The sequence below is a fragment of the Leptopilina boulardi genome, unplaced genomic scaffold (genome assembly GCF_019393585.1).
Source record: "Leptopilina boulardi isolate dan_hultmark-lab unplaced genomic scaffold, ZJU_Lbou_2.1 LbouV2_249, whole genome shotgun sequence".
Classification (NCBI taxonomy): domain Eukaryota; kingdom Metazoa; phylum Arthropoda; class Insecta; order Hymenoptera; family Figitidae; genus Leptopilina; species Leptopilina boulardi.
The window spans coordinates 1159979-1176046 of record NW_026137806.1 but is presented as its reverse complement, the minus strand read 5'-3'; the positions used below and the strand labels follow the sequence as shown (position 1 = coordinate 1176046).

Sequence of the window (16068 nt, the reverse complement as noted above, 5' to 3'; positions counted from 1 at the left end):
ATTATTTCATTTTTCCCCAATATCGAAACGAACAAATTAATTTTAACACGTATGTTTAATTAACATTAATTATATTACAATTATAATCATATAATATAATTTTAATATAATTATAATGAAATATAAAATTAATTATTGAATTTAATTTACATATGGAATTTGTTTTTGCTAATTTCCTTATTACATAAAATTTTGAATTCAATAAATAAATTATATTTTAAAATATATGTGAAACAAAATTTATAGTTTATTATAACAATATATATTTTTATGAAATATATATATATATATTGTTTGGACTATTTGAGAAGCTTTAATTTCCCTCGAGAAATTAATATAATGGACAAGTGAGTGATAATATATCGTTGATCCATCGATAGATATAGTTAATGTCCCAAAGGAATGAATGAAAAAAAAAAGAAAAATATTAGAAAAAAAGGAAGCTGTGTACATATAAGCTTTTTACAACAAAAATGATATAATAGACAAGTGGAAGGATTTTTCTGCGTAAATAAAATCGGCCACACCTATATATACACTAGAAATTACGCCTACACACCTGCATCGATCCGCACTGGGTTTAAACGTAAATACAACCTGACCCCCCTTTTACATACACTTTGATCAAAATTCACGCAGATACAGAGCCTCGTTTCATCTATCTATCCTTAGTAATTGGAACGACCTACCCTTGTACCTATGACCTCTGCCTCTCTCTATCTCTTAAAAACATATATATATATATATATTCGGTCAAGATTCATTTTGCCATTATTCATCAAAGGATGATTTTTTCATACGTGGGAGACTATTTCTCGTCCCAGTTAAAAATTAGAAATTTTAGGAACAAAGATTTAGAAAAAAAAAAACTCTATTAATATTACTGTAACTCCTCTTTTCTCATATAGCGCATTAAAAATGTCTTCTTTTTTTTTTTTTTTGATAAAAAAAATTTTTATTTAAAAAAAAATTGTGTAATATATTACAAATTATATTGTCAATAAATATTTAATTTTTAAATACGTCATTAAAGATTTTTAATTTTTAATTGATTTTGAAATCTTTGGGAAAATTAGAAGCGCGTCTCTCGTTTTTGTTATTTAATTTTGAAATTTAAAAATGGTGGGGATAAAATTTTTTGTTTTAATAATTTTATTATTACAATATTAAATTTATCTATGAGATTAAAAATAGAAACTATTTAAAAATTATTTTTTTTATTTATTTATATAAGTTAAATATAAAATAATATTTTAAAGAAAATTAAATATAATATTTGAAAAAAATAAATGAGTGAGAGATTAAAATAAGAGTATTGTATATTGGCGTCTCGCGGTCATTTTGTCGCCGCGTGATTGGTGGAAAATTCAAAATTATGCTAGCGCATCTAATTTTCGTAGGATCACGTGATTATAAAATTTCATTGCGTTCATCAATTTTTCACTATGGGGTAGATCATTATAGTAGCGTCGGTCATAAATACAGGTATAAATTTAACAAAAATTACCTTTCGTCAAATTTCCCTAAATCTAAATACCACGTGTTCGCAAAATTAATAAATTTCTAAATTTTGTAAAATAATTTTTTTTTGTGTGTTTCGGGAGTTTTCATAATATTTAAAACCGTGATCGTAAATAGTAATAAAAAAAAAGTTTTTTTATTCGTACAAGTTAACACGTGGTTCGGGAGTGCTCGAAATTTTTTAAACCCGCGAGTGAGTGTTTTTTTTTGAGTGCGACAGTATTTTTGCAAACTCGGCAAGGGTGTCCAAGGTAAGATTTTGTTTTACTTTATAAATCTTTCATTATTGGATCATTTATCATATAAATATTAATTTAAAAATATATGTTACAAATTTTTTTTTGACCCATTAATCGAATCATTTATTTCGCGAACAACAAAAAAAATTTACACTTTCTCTTTAATTTTCTCTTTGTTATATGCTGTTTAATTTTATTTGAATTTGTAAGGAATTTTTTCATTTTCCAGGAAAACATTCTATTCAAAAAAATGAAATAAAATTGATTATTCTTAGTCTACTGCAATTTAGGTTCAATTGGTAGGTTTTTTCGAAGGTATTTTAAAGGTCAAAAAGGTAAAAAAATACTAGGGACCTGCAGATTAATTAATTTTGAATTTGTAAGGAATTTTTTCATTTTCCAGGAAAACATTCTATTCTAAAAAATGGAATAAAATTGATTATTTTTAGTCTACTGCAATTTAGGTTTAATTGGTAGGTTTTTTCGAAGGTATTTTAAAGGTCCAAAAGGTAAAAAAATACTAGGGACCTGCAGATTAATTAATTTTGAATTTGTAAGGAATTTTTTCATTTTCCAGGAAAACATTCTATTCTAAAAAATGGAATAAAATTGATTATTCTTAGTCTCCTGCAATTTAGGTTCAATTGGTAGGTTTTTTGAAGGTTTTAGGTGTTGTTTTAAGGTAAAAAAAAATTAGAGACATGCTTAATGATTTTATTTGAATTTGTAAGGAATTTTTTCATTTTCCAGGAAAACATTCTATTCAAAAAAATGGAATAAAATTGATTATTCTTAGTCTACTGCAATTTAGATTCAATTGGTAGGTTTTTTTGAAGGTAATACATGTTGCTTTAAGGTAAAAAAAATAATAGAAACATGCTGATAAATTTTTTTTGACTTTGAAAGAGATTTTTTCATTTTCCAGGAAAACATTCTATTCAAAAACATTGAATAAAATTGATTATTCTTAGTCTACTGCAATTTAGGTTCAATTGGTAGGTTTTTTCGAAGGTATTTTAAAGGTCCAAAAGGTAAAAAAATAGTAGAGACATGCAGATTAATTTTTTTTGAATTTGTAAGGAATTTTTTCATTTTCCAGGAAAACATTCTATTCAAAAAAATGGAATAAAATTGATTATTTTTAGTCTACTGCAATTTAGGTTCAATTGGTAGGTTTTTTTTGAAGGTTTTCAGTGTTGTTTAAAGGTAAAATAATAATAGAGACATGCTGAGTAGTTTTATTTGAAATTGTAAGGAATTTTTCATTTTCCAGGAAAACATTCTATTCAATAAAATCGAATAAAATTGATTATTCTTAGTCTACTGCAATTTAGGTTCAATTGGTAGGTTTTTTTTGAAAGTTTTTTAAATGTACAAATGGTAAAAAAAAATAGAGACATGCTGATTAATTTTATTTGAATTTGTGAGGAATTTTTTCATTTTCCAGGAAAAATGGAATAAAATAATAATTTATTTAACACTTTTAGGAGTTTTATAATTTCCCTTTAATAATATTCATTAAAAAAAAATTATCGTTTTTTGCAAAGAGAAAATTAAAAAAAAAAATTTTCTTTTTTTCTAATAAATTTTGCAATTTTATAGAAATCAAAAAATTTTTTGTTTTAAAAAAAGGGGGTTCGATTGAAATTTTCAAAAATTTTCCAAAAATACACATTTTTTGTTTTTAATATTTTTTTCGTTTAAAGTATATATATATACAGTTGCAAAAGTAGAACATTAGGTTGTTATAGGAATGTGCTTGGAAAAATAGTGAAGATAAACAAAGGCGGAATTGTTATTGAAAGGAGGGATTGAGAAATAAAGTAGAGATTATTTCTCTCTTACATTTTCTAGTTCAAAGTGCAAAAAGAATGATGTGTGACTGATTATTATTATTACTATAAATTCAAAGTATAATTTATTTAAATCTTTATAGAAAAAAAAAACTTCCTTTTTATATGTTTAAAAAGAGAATATTATTTTGGGTAATCTTTCTAAAAATTCAAATTGTTTTTACACGTTTATTTAAAAAAAAAAAACGAAATTTAATTAGTTTATTTGAATGCAATAATTGACTAATAATAAACTTTATTTGAAAAAAATATGATTTAGCTTTTGAAAATTTGTATTATATAGAATAACTGATGTGTTCCATTTAGAATAAAGCTCTCAATAGAAAGCTTTTAATACCTCTTCTATTGATCGTTTTTTTTTATTACTCTATATGATGGTTTTATTTGAAAAAGGGTTTTCAACAAAAAAATAATAATTATCAAGCCATTTGAAAATATTCACCTTCAAAAAGTTGGAGAAGCTTTTAGAAAGTAATTGAGCGAACTTTCAATATCAAAAAGGGGGAAATTGAAAGCGGAAGTGGGAAAGGATATTATTTGCCGCACATATGAAGTTGAATGATGTTTAAAAAAAAGAAAAAAAAATGGTGAATTTTTATATATACATCAGTGATCATTCTTTTTTTTTTTTTATTTTCCATCTCTTACAATTGATTTAACAGTTCACGAACCGTAATTTCACACATATTCTTCGCTTCATTCGAGTGAATATTTATATTTATGAATGGCAATCAATTTTCTGTATAAATACATTTTATTTTTTTTTCCCTCTTTTCAAAAGTTGAAAACTTATTTAAATTACGCATTTTTTAAAACTTTTTTTAAATAATTAATTTTACAGAATTATTTTAAAAAAGAAATTTATTCGAATATTTTTGTAAATTCCTTTTTCAGAAGAAGAAAAAAAAATGATTTTTTTTTTGTTTGTATATATATATATATATATTAAAGTTTATCCTTGATTTTGAAACAAATTGCATTCGATTGAAAATGTCACATCCCTCGGACAGTATTCAATCTCGTAAAAAAATTGTTTCCCTTCGCTATGGTGAACTTTTTCGTATATACATATTAGTTTGAGAACAACACGAACTGGTTTCGGCTGAGTAAACATTTCATGTGCAGAGTGAATATTGGACGAAGTTTTGTGCCTCGAAGCGCGAAACAATTGCTCTAGTTATCAATCTGTGAGCAACAGGCTGTAAACTTGAGTTATTGATAAAATTTAAATTGAAAATTTCCTTGTATTATTATGAAAGGATATAATCCTACTATATATATATATATACAAAGTTACACTTATCAGTAGTAAAAGTCAGTTTTATTCAGAAAATATGTGGTTTAAATATTTGCATTAGTAAAGGTCAATTTTAATTAAAATTTATATGTAATTTTTAGTAGTAGAGGTCAACTTTAGTCACGACATAAATTTAATCTTCTTTTTTTCACAATTCCATGATAATTGCATAATAGATTTAATTATAAAAAAAAAAATTTCTTACATTTTTGAGGAGGATGGGGAATAAATCAATTAAAACACTGTTATGTAAAATATTAACGAATTTTTGTTTTTTTATTTTTCCTATTTAATTACAATCTAAAGTGATTATATATTCATAAATTACGTAAACCACAATGGTAGTTGGGGAAGCTTTCAAGATGTTTATAATATTGTTTTAATAATATGGTGGGAGGAAAGGGTTACGTAACTGAAAATTTTATTTATTAAAAAAAAAAGAAATTTTTCCCTCCCTTTTTTTAAGGGAAAAATCAAATTAAAAAATAATAATTTTAATAATAGTTTATAATTTTAAGTCATTGACTGGAAATTAATATATATATTCTGAAAATGATTCCTGGCAAATAGTGTGTAAACGATTCTATCCTTCGTCAAGAGGGAAAATATTGTTATAACAAAGTTTTCACTCGGCGGCAAATTAGGTCAAAGCAAACTCACTTCATTAATGGAAAGGAACTTAAAAGTTAAATTGAGTGCGGAGGCAGAAAAAGTAAAAAAAAAAACCAAATCATAAAGCGAAGGTTACAAAAATTATTAAAGGGAGCAAAAAAAAAAAAAAGAAAAAAATGTAATAAAATCCAAGCAAATTACCAGTTTTACTTAAATACATTTATTGAAACGCAATTTCACAAGGTTTTCATTATCTATCTTTATTTTTCTTTTTTTGATACACACCCAACGATACCAATGACAGATTTTTGTACATATTTCTCTCTCTCTCTCTCCCTTTCTCTCTCTCTTTTTTAAGATTGACTATATGGTATGCAAACTACATTTAAAATCACTCGTATTGGATGCTTCAAAAATAATAACTTTTTTTTCTAAATAAATCAAGTTTTTAAATTTATTGGCAGAATTATTAATATAGAAAAGTCTAAATCAAGATTTTTAAAAATTTTTTTTTGATATAATTTTGAAAAACCCAATACTGTGCCTTTATTGTTTTTTTAACATACACAATTTCCTGGATATATTATTATTATTATTTTTTATTACTGGCAGAAATGTAAAATTTCCAACATTTCCGAATTTTCAAAAAAAACTTTTTTTTTATCCCGTTACTGACAAATATTGGATTATTTTCAATTTAATCACTTCGGATAAGTTGAAAATTATTCTCCACCCTATATATATATATCGCTTTTTTTTCTAAAAAAATATATAGACAAGGTACAGGTACGTAGCATACGGGTTCGCAAGAAGTCACTTCGAGGGAACTTCAATAATTTATATAACGTCGGTTGTAATTACTATTTTTAATAGCTATAAAGAAAAAAAACAAAAAAAAATTAAAGCATAAAAATAATCCCTTTAGAAAAAAAGAGAGATTTACAAAAATATTTTTCAAAAATTTTAATTAATTTTAAAAGAAAATTTTACATTTTCTTTTTTTAAACAATTTTAAATGAGCTTATTTATAAATCTATAATACTTTTGAAGATTAAAAATATTCTCAAAATTATTATTATACTAAATTATTTAATAGCTTAACAAAAAAAATTCATTCATATACATATATATATTTTTTTTTATTGACAACAGGGAATAAAACATTAAGTATATTTATTTATATATATGTAACATTTGCACATTTTCCGACAGTTATTATATAATTACGATTTTTAAAAAAGTAACTAAAAAAAAATTTTAAAGAACTTTTTTAAAAAATCTTTTTAAAAGAATTATTATTATTATTATTTTTTTTTATCTTAAAGAACCACACAGCCAGTATAGAAAGAATTATAACTTTTGATATCTAGAAAGTTTTTTCCAAGTTTAAAAAGAAAAAAAAAAAATTTTCCTCGGCAAACTTTTTTTTTTGATAAAAGGAAAATAAAGTGGAATGATTCACGTCACGTAAAAAATTTTTCTTTTTTCAAAAAAGAAAAATGTTAACAATTTTTCTTGATTTACAAAAACAAAGTTGATTTTTTTTTTTTTTTTTAAACACATTTCTATATATTGCCACTACATACATGCGAGGTCTAAAGCTCCGCAATAGCAGGAAACGAAAACACTATTTTTTCAGACACAAGGGGCAAAGTGTCATATTTTTTTCCTTTTTAAAGCCCGTTACACAAAAGCAGGACTAAAGCTTAAGTTTTCTTTTTTACCTACTTGAAAAATTATTCTTTATATACTTAAAAATAAATTTTTCAGGATTTTTTTTTTCGAATTTTTTCGTGTCGTATATAATAAATTTCTTATATTTGATATGATTGTGAACATTTTTTTTTCTTAATATAATAATTTATAATAAAAAAAAGGAATTTGACAAAAAATTTGATGTGGAAAAATATTTCTAAATATATATATATATATAAATATATTTGGTGAATTTAAAATTTTTTTTATATATATATATATATATTTGGCCCAAGTCTTGAGTCCTCCGCCGTATAACGGGCAACATTTTTACTTTTGAAACGACAATATTATATATATATATATATCTCTTAACAAATATTAGACTTACATTTATATTTTTGCGAAAAAACAACTTTTAAATTCACGATTCACGTTTTTTTTCGCAGAGATTTTTTTTTTGCAAATAGGAAGAGAAATAAATGATTTTACTTTTTTTTTTTTAATCTAAAGGACAAAATTTAGAAAGTAAAATCAATTATTTTTCATTTATTTACGTCTTTTAGGATGAGCACTGTCCAACGGTTTCTCTTTTTTTTTTTACATAAAGAATATAACAGCAAAAATAGAATATATTAGATTCATCTCTTTTTTATATTTTATCTATGTAAATATTAAGTGATATTCTGCTCATATCTATAATCTGTTCTCTTTTTATCATTTGAAGTCATTTCTCAATTTCTGGTCCCTTTCGATTTTGCTTTTTTCATATATATAGTAATCCCTGTGAGTTTATTCAGAAAAAAAAAAAAATTTAAAAATTTTAAATAATAAATATAAATTTGTATTAATAATCTCGTGCCTCGTTTTTAAAAATAGTTAATTTTTTTTGTTTGCTCTTTGAATTGACGATTTGTAAGTTTTTGTTGGACAGTGAAAAAAGATTTTTTTTTTAAATTTTAACACACCTACTTCATTTCTTCATCACGTATATTCGGTTGATTTTTTTTAAATATATATTTGCAGTCGTCAAATATTAATATGGGCCATTAGAAATGCAACGCTTTTCAAATATTTTTCATCGGTTCGTTGGGATTTTAAATTTCATAATTGCGAAATTTATTGACAACCTCACTTGGAGGTTGTGATTCCCAATTAAGATCTTTACGCGCTCCATAATGAATATTTGCACCGCCTTCTGATGCTCGTCTATGAGCATTCATTGGTTGACTTCTTAAATGACCCGGTGAACCACCGGCACTTGTGCCATCAGGCAACATCCTATCCTTCGTCTTTGGTGTACTCCAGTGCATAGACTAATAAAAATAAAATTTTCTTTTCAAAAATTTCATTTTTCAGATAATAATGAGTAGAAAAAATTATTTGAAAAAAAAAACAAAAACAAATTTTTTTTATAGCTAGCTTCCTTCTATGAATTTATCATCGCACTGAAAAAAGGGTTTTTATTTATCACATAAGATTTAAGTAAAAGTTCACAATCACAACACTTGGAAATTTTTAATTATTTTTATGGTTCAAATAATTATCAATAATTTATTTATTATAAATGAACAAAATTTAAGCTTGATAAATATTTCTAATGCGTTGTCAATTAATGCAATTAATAATTTCCTATTACACAAAATCATAATCGACATATAACTAACTTGTAACTTTAAACTCCTATGATAATTCACAGGAGGAAAATATAATCGACATATATAACATTTGGAAACAAACAGGGTTGGGAAACAAGAGCCCAAAATATGTTCGTCCACAGCAGAGTTGGGTAGGATTGAAATTCGATTTGGACGAATATATTTTGGGCTCTTGTTTCCCAACCCTGTTTATTTACAAATGTCATATGTATATGTCGATTATGATATTGTGTAATAGGAAATTATTAATTGCATTAATTGACAACGCATTAGAAATATTTATCAAGCGTGCATTGCTTAAATTTTGTTCATTTATAATAAATAAATTATTGATAATTATTTGAACCATAAAAATAATTAAAAATTTTCAAGTGTTGTGATTGTGAACTTAACTTAAATCTTATGTGATAAACATAAATAAAGGTTAGTGTATTTCATTTTATTTCGAAATAAATGTTTTCTTATTTAATTGCTCGTAATTTATAAGTTTTCGCTTCTCTCTTTCTTAAAATTCATAATAAAAGTATTTTTAATATCTGAATATTCAGTGCAGTGAATAAATTAATTAATAAACTTGTCAATAAGAGCATGCCAGCCATGACAGTTATACTTTGATACCAATTCAGGTATCAAAAAATGATCCCATATTCTGGATCATTTCTTGAAAATGATTCAAATATTTGGATCAATTTGATACCTTATATCGAATCAAAAACGTTGCATGAGTTGATCTTCATTCTTGTATCAATTTGATACATACAAGAAAACTGTGTAACACAACCAAAATTAGAAAAAAAGGATTTTTGTTGTCCTTAACTAAAGTTTGATTGGAACAAACAAAATTTTGTTGATTCAACAAAAAAAATTTGGTTTCTTAAATACCAACCAAACGTTAGGTTGTCAATACAAAACCCTTTTTTCAGTGCGGTACATAAGTGTTTGTATTTATATTTATTTATAAATTTATAATTTTTATAAAGAATTTATTATAAACATAAACGATAATTTTTGATAGATTATGTTTAGAAATATATTTTTGAAAAAAATAAGGGCTTTTTTTAAATGCAACAAATTTTTTAAAATAGATTATAATCTAATGTTAGAGTAATATATCCTATCAAATCAGCAACCCCCAAGAATTACGTTATGAAAGCTATTTGACGCTCCCTTTTTTTATACAAGGATTAAAATATATTTTTTGTAGACCCTACATTCATAAAAAAAAATTTATATATATATATCCTACGTCAGATTATTTTTTTCTAACACAATCCTCTTATTTGGGGGATTCAGTGATAAAAGACCAAGTCAGACAAAAATAGATCTTTACTTTTAATACTTCAGTAGAAACTATCAGTTTTAGTCAGACAAGTTTGAAATATTTATAATTTTTATATATCAGATTTTTATCAGAAACTTTTATTAAAACTAATTTTTAATTCTCGTCATTTATTTCTGAAGTGATAAAAGTCTATATAAAGTCAGACTGATTTTAAACCTTGTATTGCGTCTTAAGTAGTAAAAGTATATTTCAGTCAGACTTTTTAAATTCTTATAATTTTTTTGTAAAAAAAATAATTCAAAATTTAGTATAGAAGTAAAAAAAAAATAAAAATTTAAAATAAAAATTTTAATCCTGGTTATTTTGGTTTAGTTGAACAAATTTTAGTGAGACGGAAAAAATTTAAAATTATTTTGTAATTTTTTTTTACCAAAAAGCAGTAATATTTTTTGTTTTAAATTAAAAACAAAATTGACTTTGCCTCATTTTTTTTCCGCGTTATATTCATTTTTTTATGCAAAGCAACATATGTTGCACTTTTTTTCATTATATCTAAAAGCTTTTTGAAGTTATTGAATATAAAAAAAATTAGTTTCACGTATAATGTATACGTGTCATAAAAATTTGCGTCAAATAAAAAAGGCAGATTTTTATTTCATTGTTTTATTATTTAAAATTATTATTAAATCATAAACTTTTATTGTTCGATATGAATATATATTAATAAAAGCAAAGAGAAAAAAAATGAGCAATAAAAATGTTGTTTAATATATATATATATATATATATATATATATATATATATATATATATATATATATATATATATTGATTTAATTTTGATAAGGAACAAAAATGATCTTTCTTTTAATATAAAAAAAAGTAATTTTTTCTCCTAGTAATTTACAAAGAAACGCCTCACGTTTTGTTTTTTAATTAATAAAAATTTTGTGTTTTACATTTTTTTTTTGTATTTCGAATTTTTAATTTTATAACTCATTAAATATTTTTTAATATCTATTGAATTAGAAAAATTTTATTTTACAATTTTGTTTACTCAAACGATAATTGAAAAAATATTCTGACATGTGTCACTTTATATTTTTTATTTAATCACACAATGTTTTTTTTTTTTAATTTTTTAAAAAAATTTCAATATTTTCTCCTTTTTTTCAAAGGAGAATATAAATAATAATAAACGAATGACGCAATTGAGTATAACATGCCCTTAATTTCTTGTTTCCCTTTTATTTTTAATAATTATTATTAGAGTATACTTGAAAAATCTTTTTTTTTCATTATTTTTTTTTATAAAAAAAAATTTTGCATCCAATTTTATAATGTTAAATTGAGACTGACTGTGTAAATTAATAAATTAAGGCAAGCACTATATATAAGACTTTATACTAAAGGAAATTGTAATTTATGGTAATTTCTGTTGAATTAGAGGAAAATCTACTTAACCCAGTGAATCATTTTACACTAGTGATTAAATTATAACGTATATATATATATATATATATATATATATACATATATATACATAACTCACCTGGTGAACTGACTCCTTCATTCCAAGCCACTTTTTATAACTAATCGAGATCCCACTGTGTCGCCATTTATCGTAATTGCTCCTTTTTTCAGGGTCACATAATATCTCCTTGGCATTCTAAAAGTGAACGGAAGATGGCTATTGTATAAAAAATTTTTTATAAAATTAAAAAAAAAAAAAAATTCCTCACATTAAAATTATAATCAAAAATAGCAACAATTTGATAATTTTGAAATTGTTCATTAATTCCAATTGCATTTTAAATCATACACTGAAAAAAAAAATTTTTTGATTTAAATACTTGAATATTATCAAATAAATATTTATACTTCAAATAATTTTTATTTGAATTTTTTGAACCAATAATTTTTTTTATATTTGAAACAAAAACAATTTAATTGACTCAAGTAGTAGAATTATTTGATATGTACAAATAAATATTTATTTGATAATAAAGTAACTGATTATTTGAATCAAATAAATTTTTTTCGCATTTTGTAGTCATTTTTTATATCATTAAAAAAAAAAAAAAAAAAAAAAACTGGATGACTGGAAAATAAATTTTCTCTGACAATAAAAAAAAAGAAAAACACTTTTTAGGGGAATACGACATTGAAAATAATAGAAATAATATACAAGAAAAAAAATTTAATTACAAAAGAAAAGAAAAATTAAAAAAAAAAGTTATTCTATAACGTACTTTAAGTTGTTGAAATTTCGCCTCTGCTTCCTTGTTCCCTTCATTTTTATCGGGATGATACTGAAGAGCTAAAGCCTTGTACTCGGCAGTTATCTGCTCAACCTGAAAATTAAAATCCAATAGGTCAATAATTTATGATATCATACTATAAAAATGCCTACACTGCTAATATTTAGCAGTTAATTTTTTTAATTATTAATTTTCTTATTATTATAAAATTTTTAAAAATTTATTTACTCTCTATTAAATTATAAATAATTTATTATTGTAATTTTCTTTTTTTTTGGGTGGGAGGGGTTTATTATTGCCTATATATTGCTTGGAATAAATTGAGAAACAATTTCATTTCACAAAAAAAAAAATAAATAAAAAAAAACGAAATTTTATACAGAAAATATAATTGACCATCAATTTGTTCCACTCTAAAATCCTTGCGTCATATCACTCCAATTGTCTTATTGTTAACGTCACTTTTGTATAAAAGCCTTACGAAAACTTTATCAAGGCTGAACAAAATATCTCGAATGTTCAATAATGAGAAAATTTGAAAAAAAAATTTAAAACAAAAAATTAATGAAAAAAAAAAAATAATTAAATTAAAAATTCATTATTCAAAAAAATTGCATATTTTCCAAATAATAATGAATAATTATATTCCAATTTGTACGCCCTTAAATATTCATTAAATTGATTAATTAAATTTACATTATTCAAATTTTTTTCCATTTATAAATTTTATTATTAGACTTATATTAATTCTGTTATTGAAAAAAAAAGTTATATATTTGATTCAAATAATTGGCTATTTGACTAATAAATATTTAATTAATCGATTATTTAAATCAAATAAATTATTTTTTCAGTGTATTGATATTTAAATTTTTCATTATTTAACAAATTTATTTAAACCGATATTAAATAAAAATTAAAATAAATAAAAATGAATAAATCATTTTTTATATTTTAAAAATTTTCCTTTATTTGAAAATTCATATTATACTTAGAATATTTTTAATTAGAAATTAAACTTCAGATATTGAGAAGTCATTTTTTTTTTAAAGGTGATAGATTCTTTATAGTAAAAAATGAAAAACAAAAAAATTTCTTGTGATTCACGGAGAAAATTTAAAAAATTCATATTTATATTTATAGTATATATGAAAATTGTTTATAAAAAAAATGATATTTTTGTTATTAACAAAAAATTGTTAACGTTCATTATTTTATATAAAAAATTTTTAAAGGATCGTTAAGACAACGCAAGCGAGTTTAAATAGGACAAAATGGAAATTAGATTATTCTCATGAATATTCAAAGAGAAATTTTCAAAGTTTAATGTTTATTATTATGTAATATGTTATATACAAGTTAATGGGCATATTGTGCATTATATGCAATTTACACATTTATTGGACGTTTTCATAATAAATTATTGAGGCGTCATTTGCTTTTCATTTTGACCTTATATAATATTGGAGTCATACAATAATAATAACAATAATCAATGTCATATTCAAAAATATAAAATTTATTCACTTAAAAAAAAAAAAAAAAAAATTATTAAATAAACTCCTTTTTTTTGCTAGAAAAAAAAAATTCTAAATTTTAATAAGAGGTTTTTCCATTTATCATTTTTGTTATTCAACAAAAATGACTCTTTGTTAAAAATATTATTAAATATTTACATATTCTTTTTCTGTCCACCTATTTATAATCTCGGGTAATAATTTTTTTTCATACCATTTTGTTAATGAATGGAATTATCAAAAAAAAAAAAAATTTAATTACTTTTCAAGTGACAAGAAATGAAAAATTGTTTTTGTAAATAACATGATTTATTATTTGAAAAGTTTTTTTTAAATGAATTAAATTAGATTTATTATTTCTTTTATTAGAAAAATAAATGTCTTTGTTTTTTTTATTTACTTTTAAAGTGGTTTTAAAGCTATTTAGTTTTTTAATCTATTATTAATTTCTCGATATTTGCTATTATATATATCTATACTTTTAAACCAATATTAATTTTCAAATTGTATTTGCTTTTAAAATAAATACTACCTACTTTAAGGGAAATATTTATTTTTTAAGTATATTTTCTTAGTTTTGATACACTTTTTTCAATTTATTAAGATTCAATTAATAAAAAATAACTATTTTTTTGTTCAAAAAAAAAAATTAAAATATTTTTGCAATTAACAATTTGATTAAATCATCTTTTAATTAATTTCTTTTAAAATCAAATTTAAATTACTTTACATTTTATTTAAAATAGTGCGGGAAAAAAAAATTTAATAAAACACAAATTTAATAAATTAATATTTTTGAAAAAAAAAATTTAATAAAACACAAATTTAATAAATTAATATTTTTGAAAAAAAAAATTTATTTACCGTAGCAGATTCATCGCATCCTAGAAGCGCGTAAAGATCTTCATTTTCATCAGGTGTATAGTTAAGGATATCGTCAACGCTCATTTTTCTTCTTTTTTTTTCCTACTTTAAACAGAACTTTCCTTTTTTATTCCACTGCAAATTTAAAAAAAAAATTTTTTTTTTTTAATCCTCACGAATCAAAAGTCGCGAATATTATTTTTTTTTTTTGCACCAAAAAAGAGGGGGGTTTTCACCTGTTGCAGTGACAAAACGTTACTGATGCGCGCCTCGAAAATAAGGAAAAGCTGATCGAGACCCGGAAAGTCCCGATTCCCCGGGAAATCAAAAGCGCCAGCGCCGTGGAAACGTCGTTAAATTTGTAGTTGCGCACTTCGATTCACTTTTCCAAATATATATGTAGAACTAATAACATTCTAAACATTTCATCGACAAACTTATTCCTATATATACGTCAACAATCTCTTAAAAAAATTTTCATTCAAATATTTTCAAAAAAAAAAAATTGTCCCTTTATGAAAAAGAAACAAATTTTTTTTTTAATTTAGAAAAATAGAAATTTTCCTTAAAAATCTTTTCAAAGATTTAGAAAAAATTCGAAGGAAAGAAAAATTTGTTTTTCTGTTTTAGTTATTATCATCATTTTCAATAATCATTTCTCTAAATTTATTAAAATACAGCTTTCTAAAAAAAAGAAATATTAACTCTCACACGATAAACATTTTTGTTTCTGAAAAAGAAATCAAATTCAATTAAATGAAATTTCAAAACTCATTAAAAATTAAAACACATTTTTTTTTTTTTTTTTTTTTAACAAGAAATTTTTAAAACACGCAAGGAAAAGTTTCTTTTACACACTATAATTGAATTATTTTCAATAAAATTATATAAATAATTTTAAATCTGAAAATAGAATATTGTTTTTGTACTTGTTTAAATGGAGGAGATAAAATGAAAAACTTTGTGATAACTGACGCGATTCACGTTAAACTCGAGAACTCATTCACATGACATCTCATAAATGTACAAATACCACGATATTTCACATTCGGGGCAACTACGAACAGTCACTTTCACTCCTTGACCTTCTACGTTCATTCATGATACTCTGTATTACCGCCAGAGATTTCAATTTATTTTCAAAATACAATTTTTTTTTTTTATTTATTTATCACTAGCAAAATTAAGATAAAAAATTTGTATACACAAAAAATTGTGAACAATTCTTTCAAAAGTTATCCTGAAGAGTAAAATAATCAATTTTCTTGA

General features: G+C 22.9%; 1 protein-coding gene across 1 annotated transcript; it reads right to left on the bottom strand.

Annotated features, from left to right (window-relative positions):
• Positions 1–5719: 5719 nt before the first annotated feature.
• On the bottom strand, positions 5720–15178 carry LOC127280760 (J domain-containing protein). The gene is made up of 5 exons (XM_051304007.1): positions 15036–15178; positions 14800–14934; positions 12410–12511; positions 11710–11826; positions 5720–8533 (listed from the first exon to the last, which is right to left on the bottom strand). The coding sequence occupies exons 2-5, from the start codon at positions 14881–14883 to the stop codon at positions 8315–8317; spliced, it is 522 nt and encodes a 173-aa protein (XP_051159964.1). The 5' UTR covers positions 14884–14934; positions 15036–15178; the 3' UTR covers positions 5720–8314.
• Between the last annotated feature and the right edge of the window lie 890 nt (positions 15179–16068).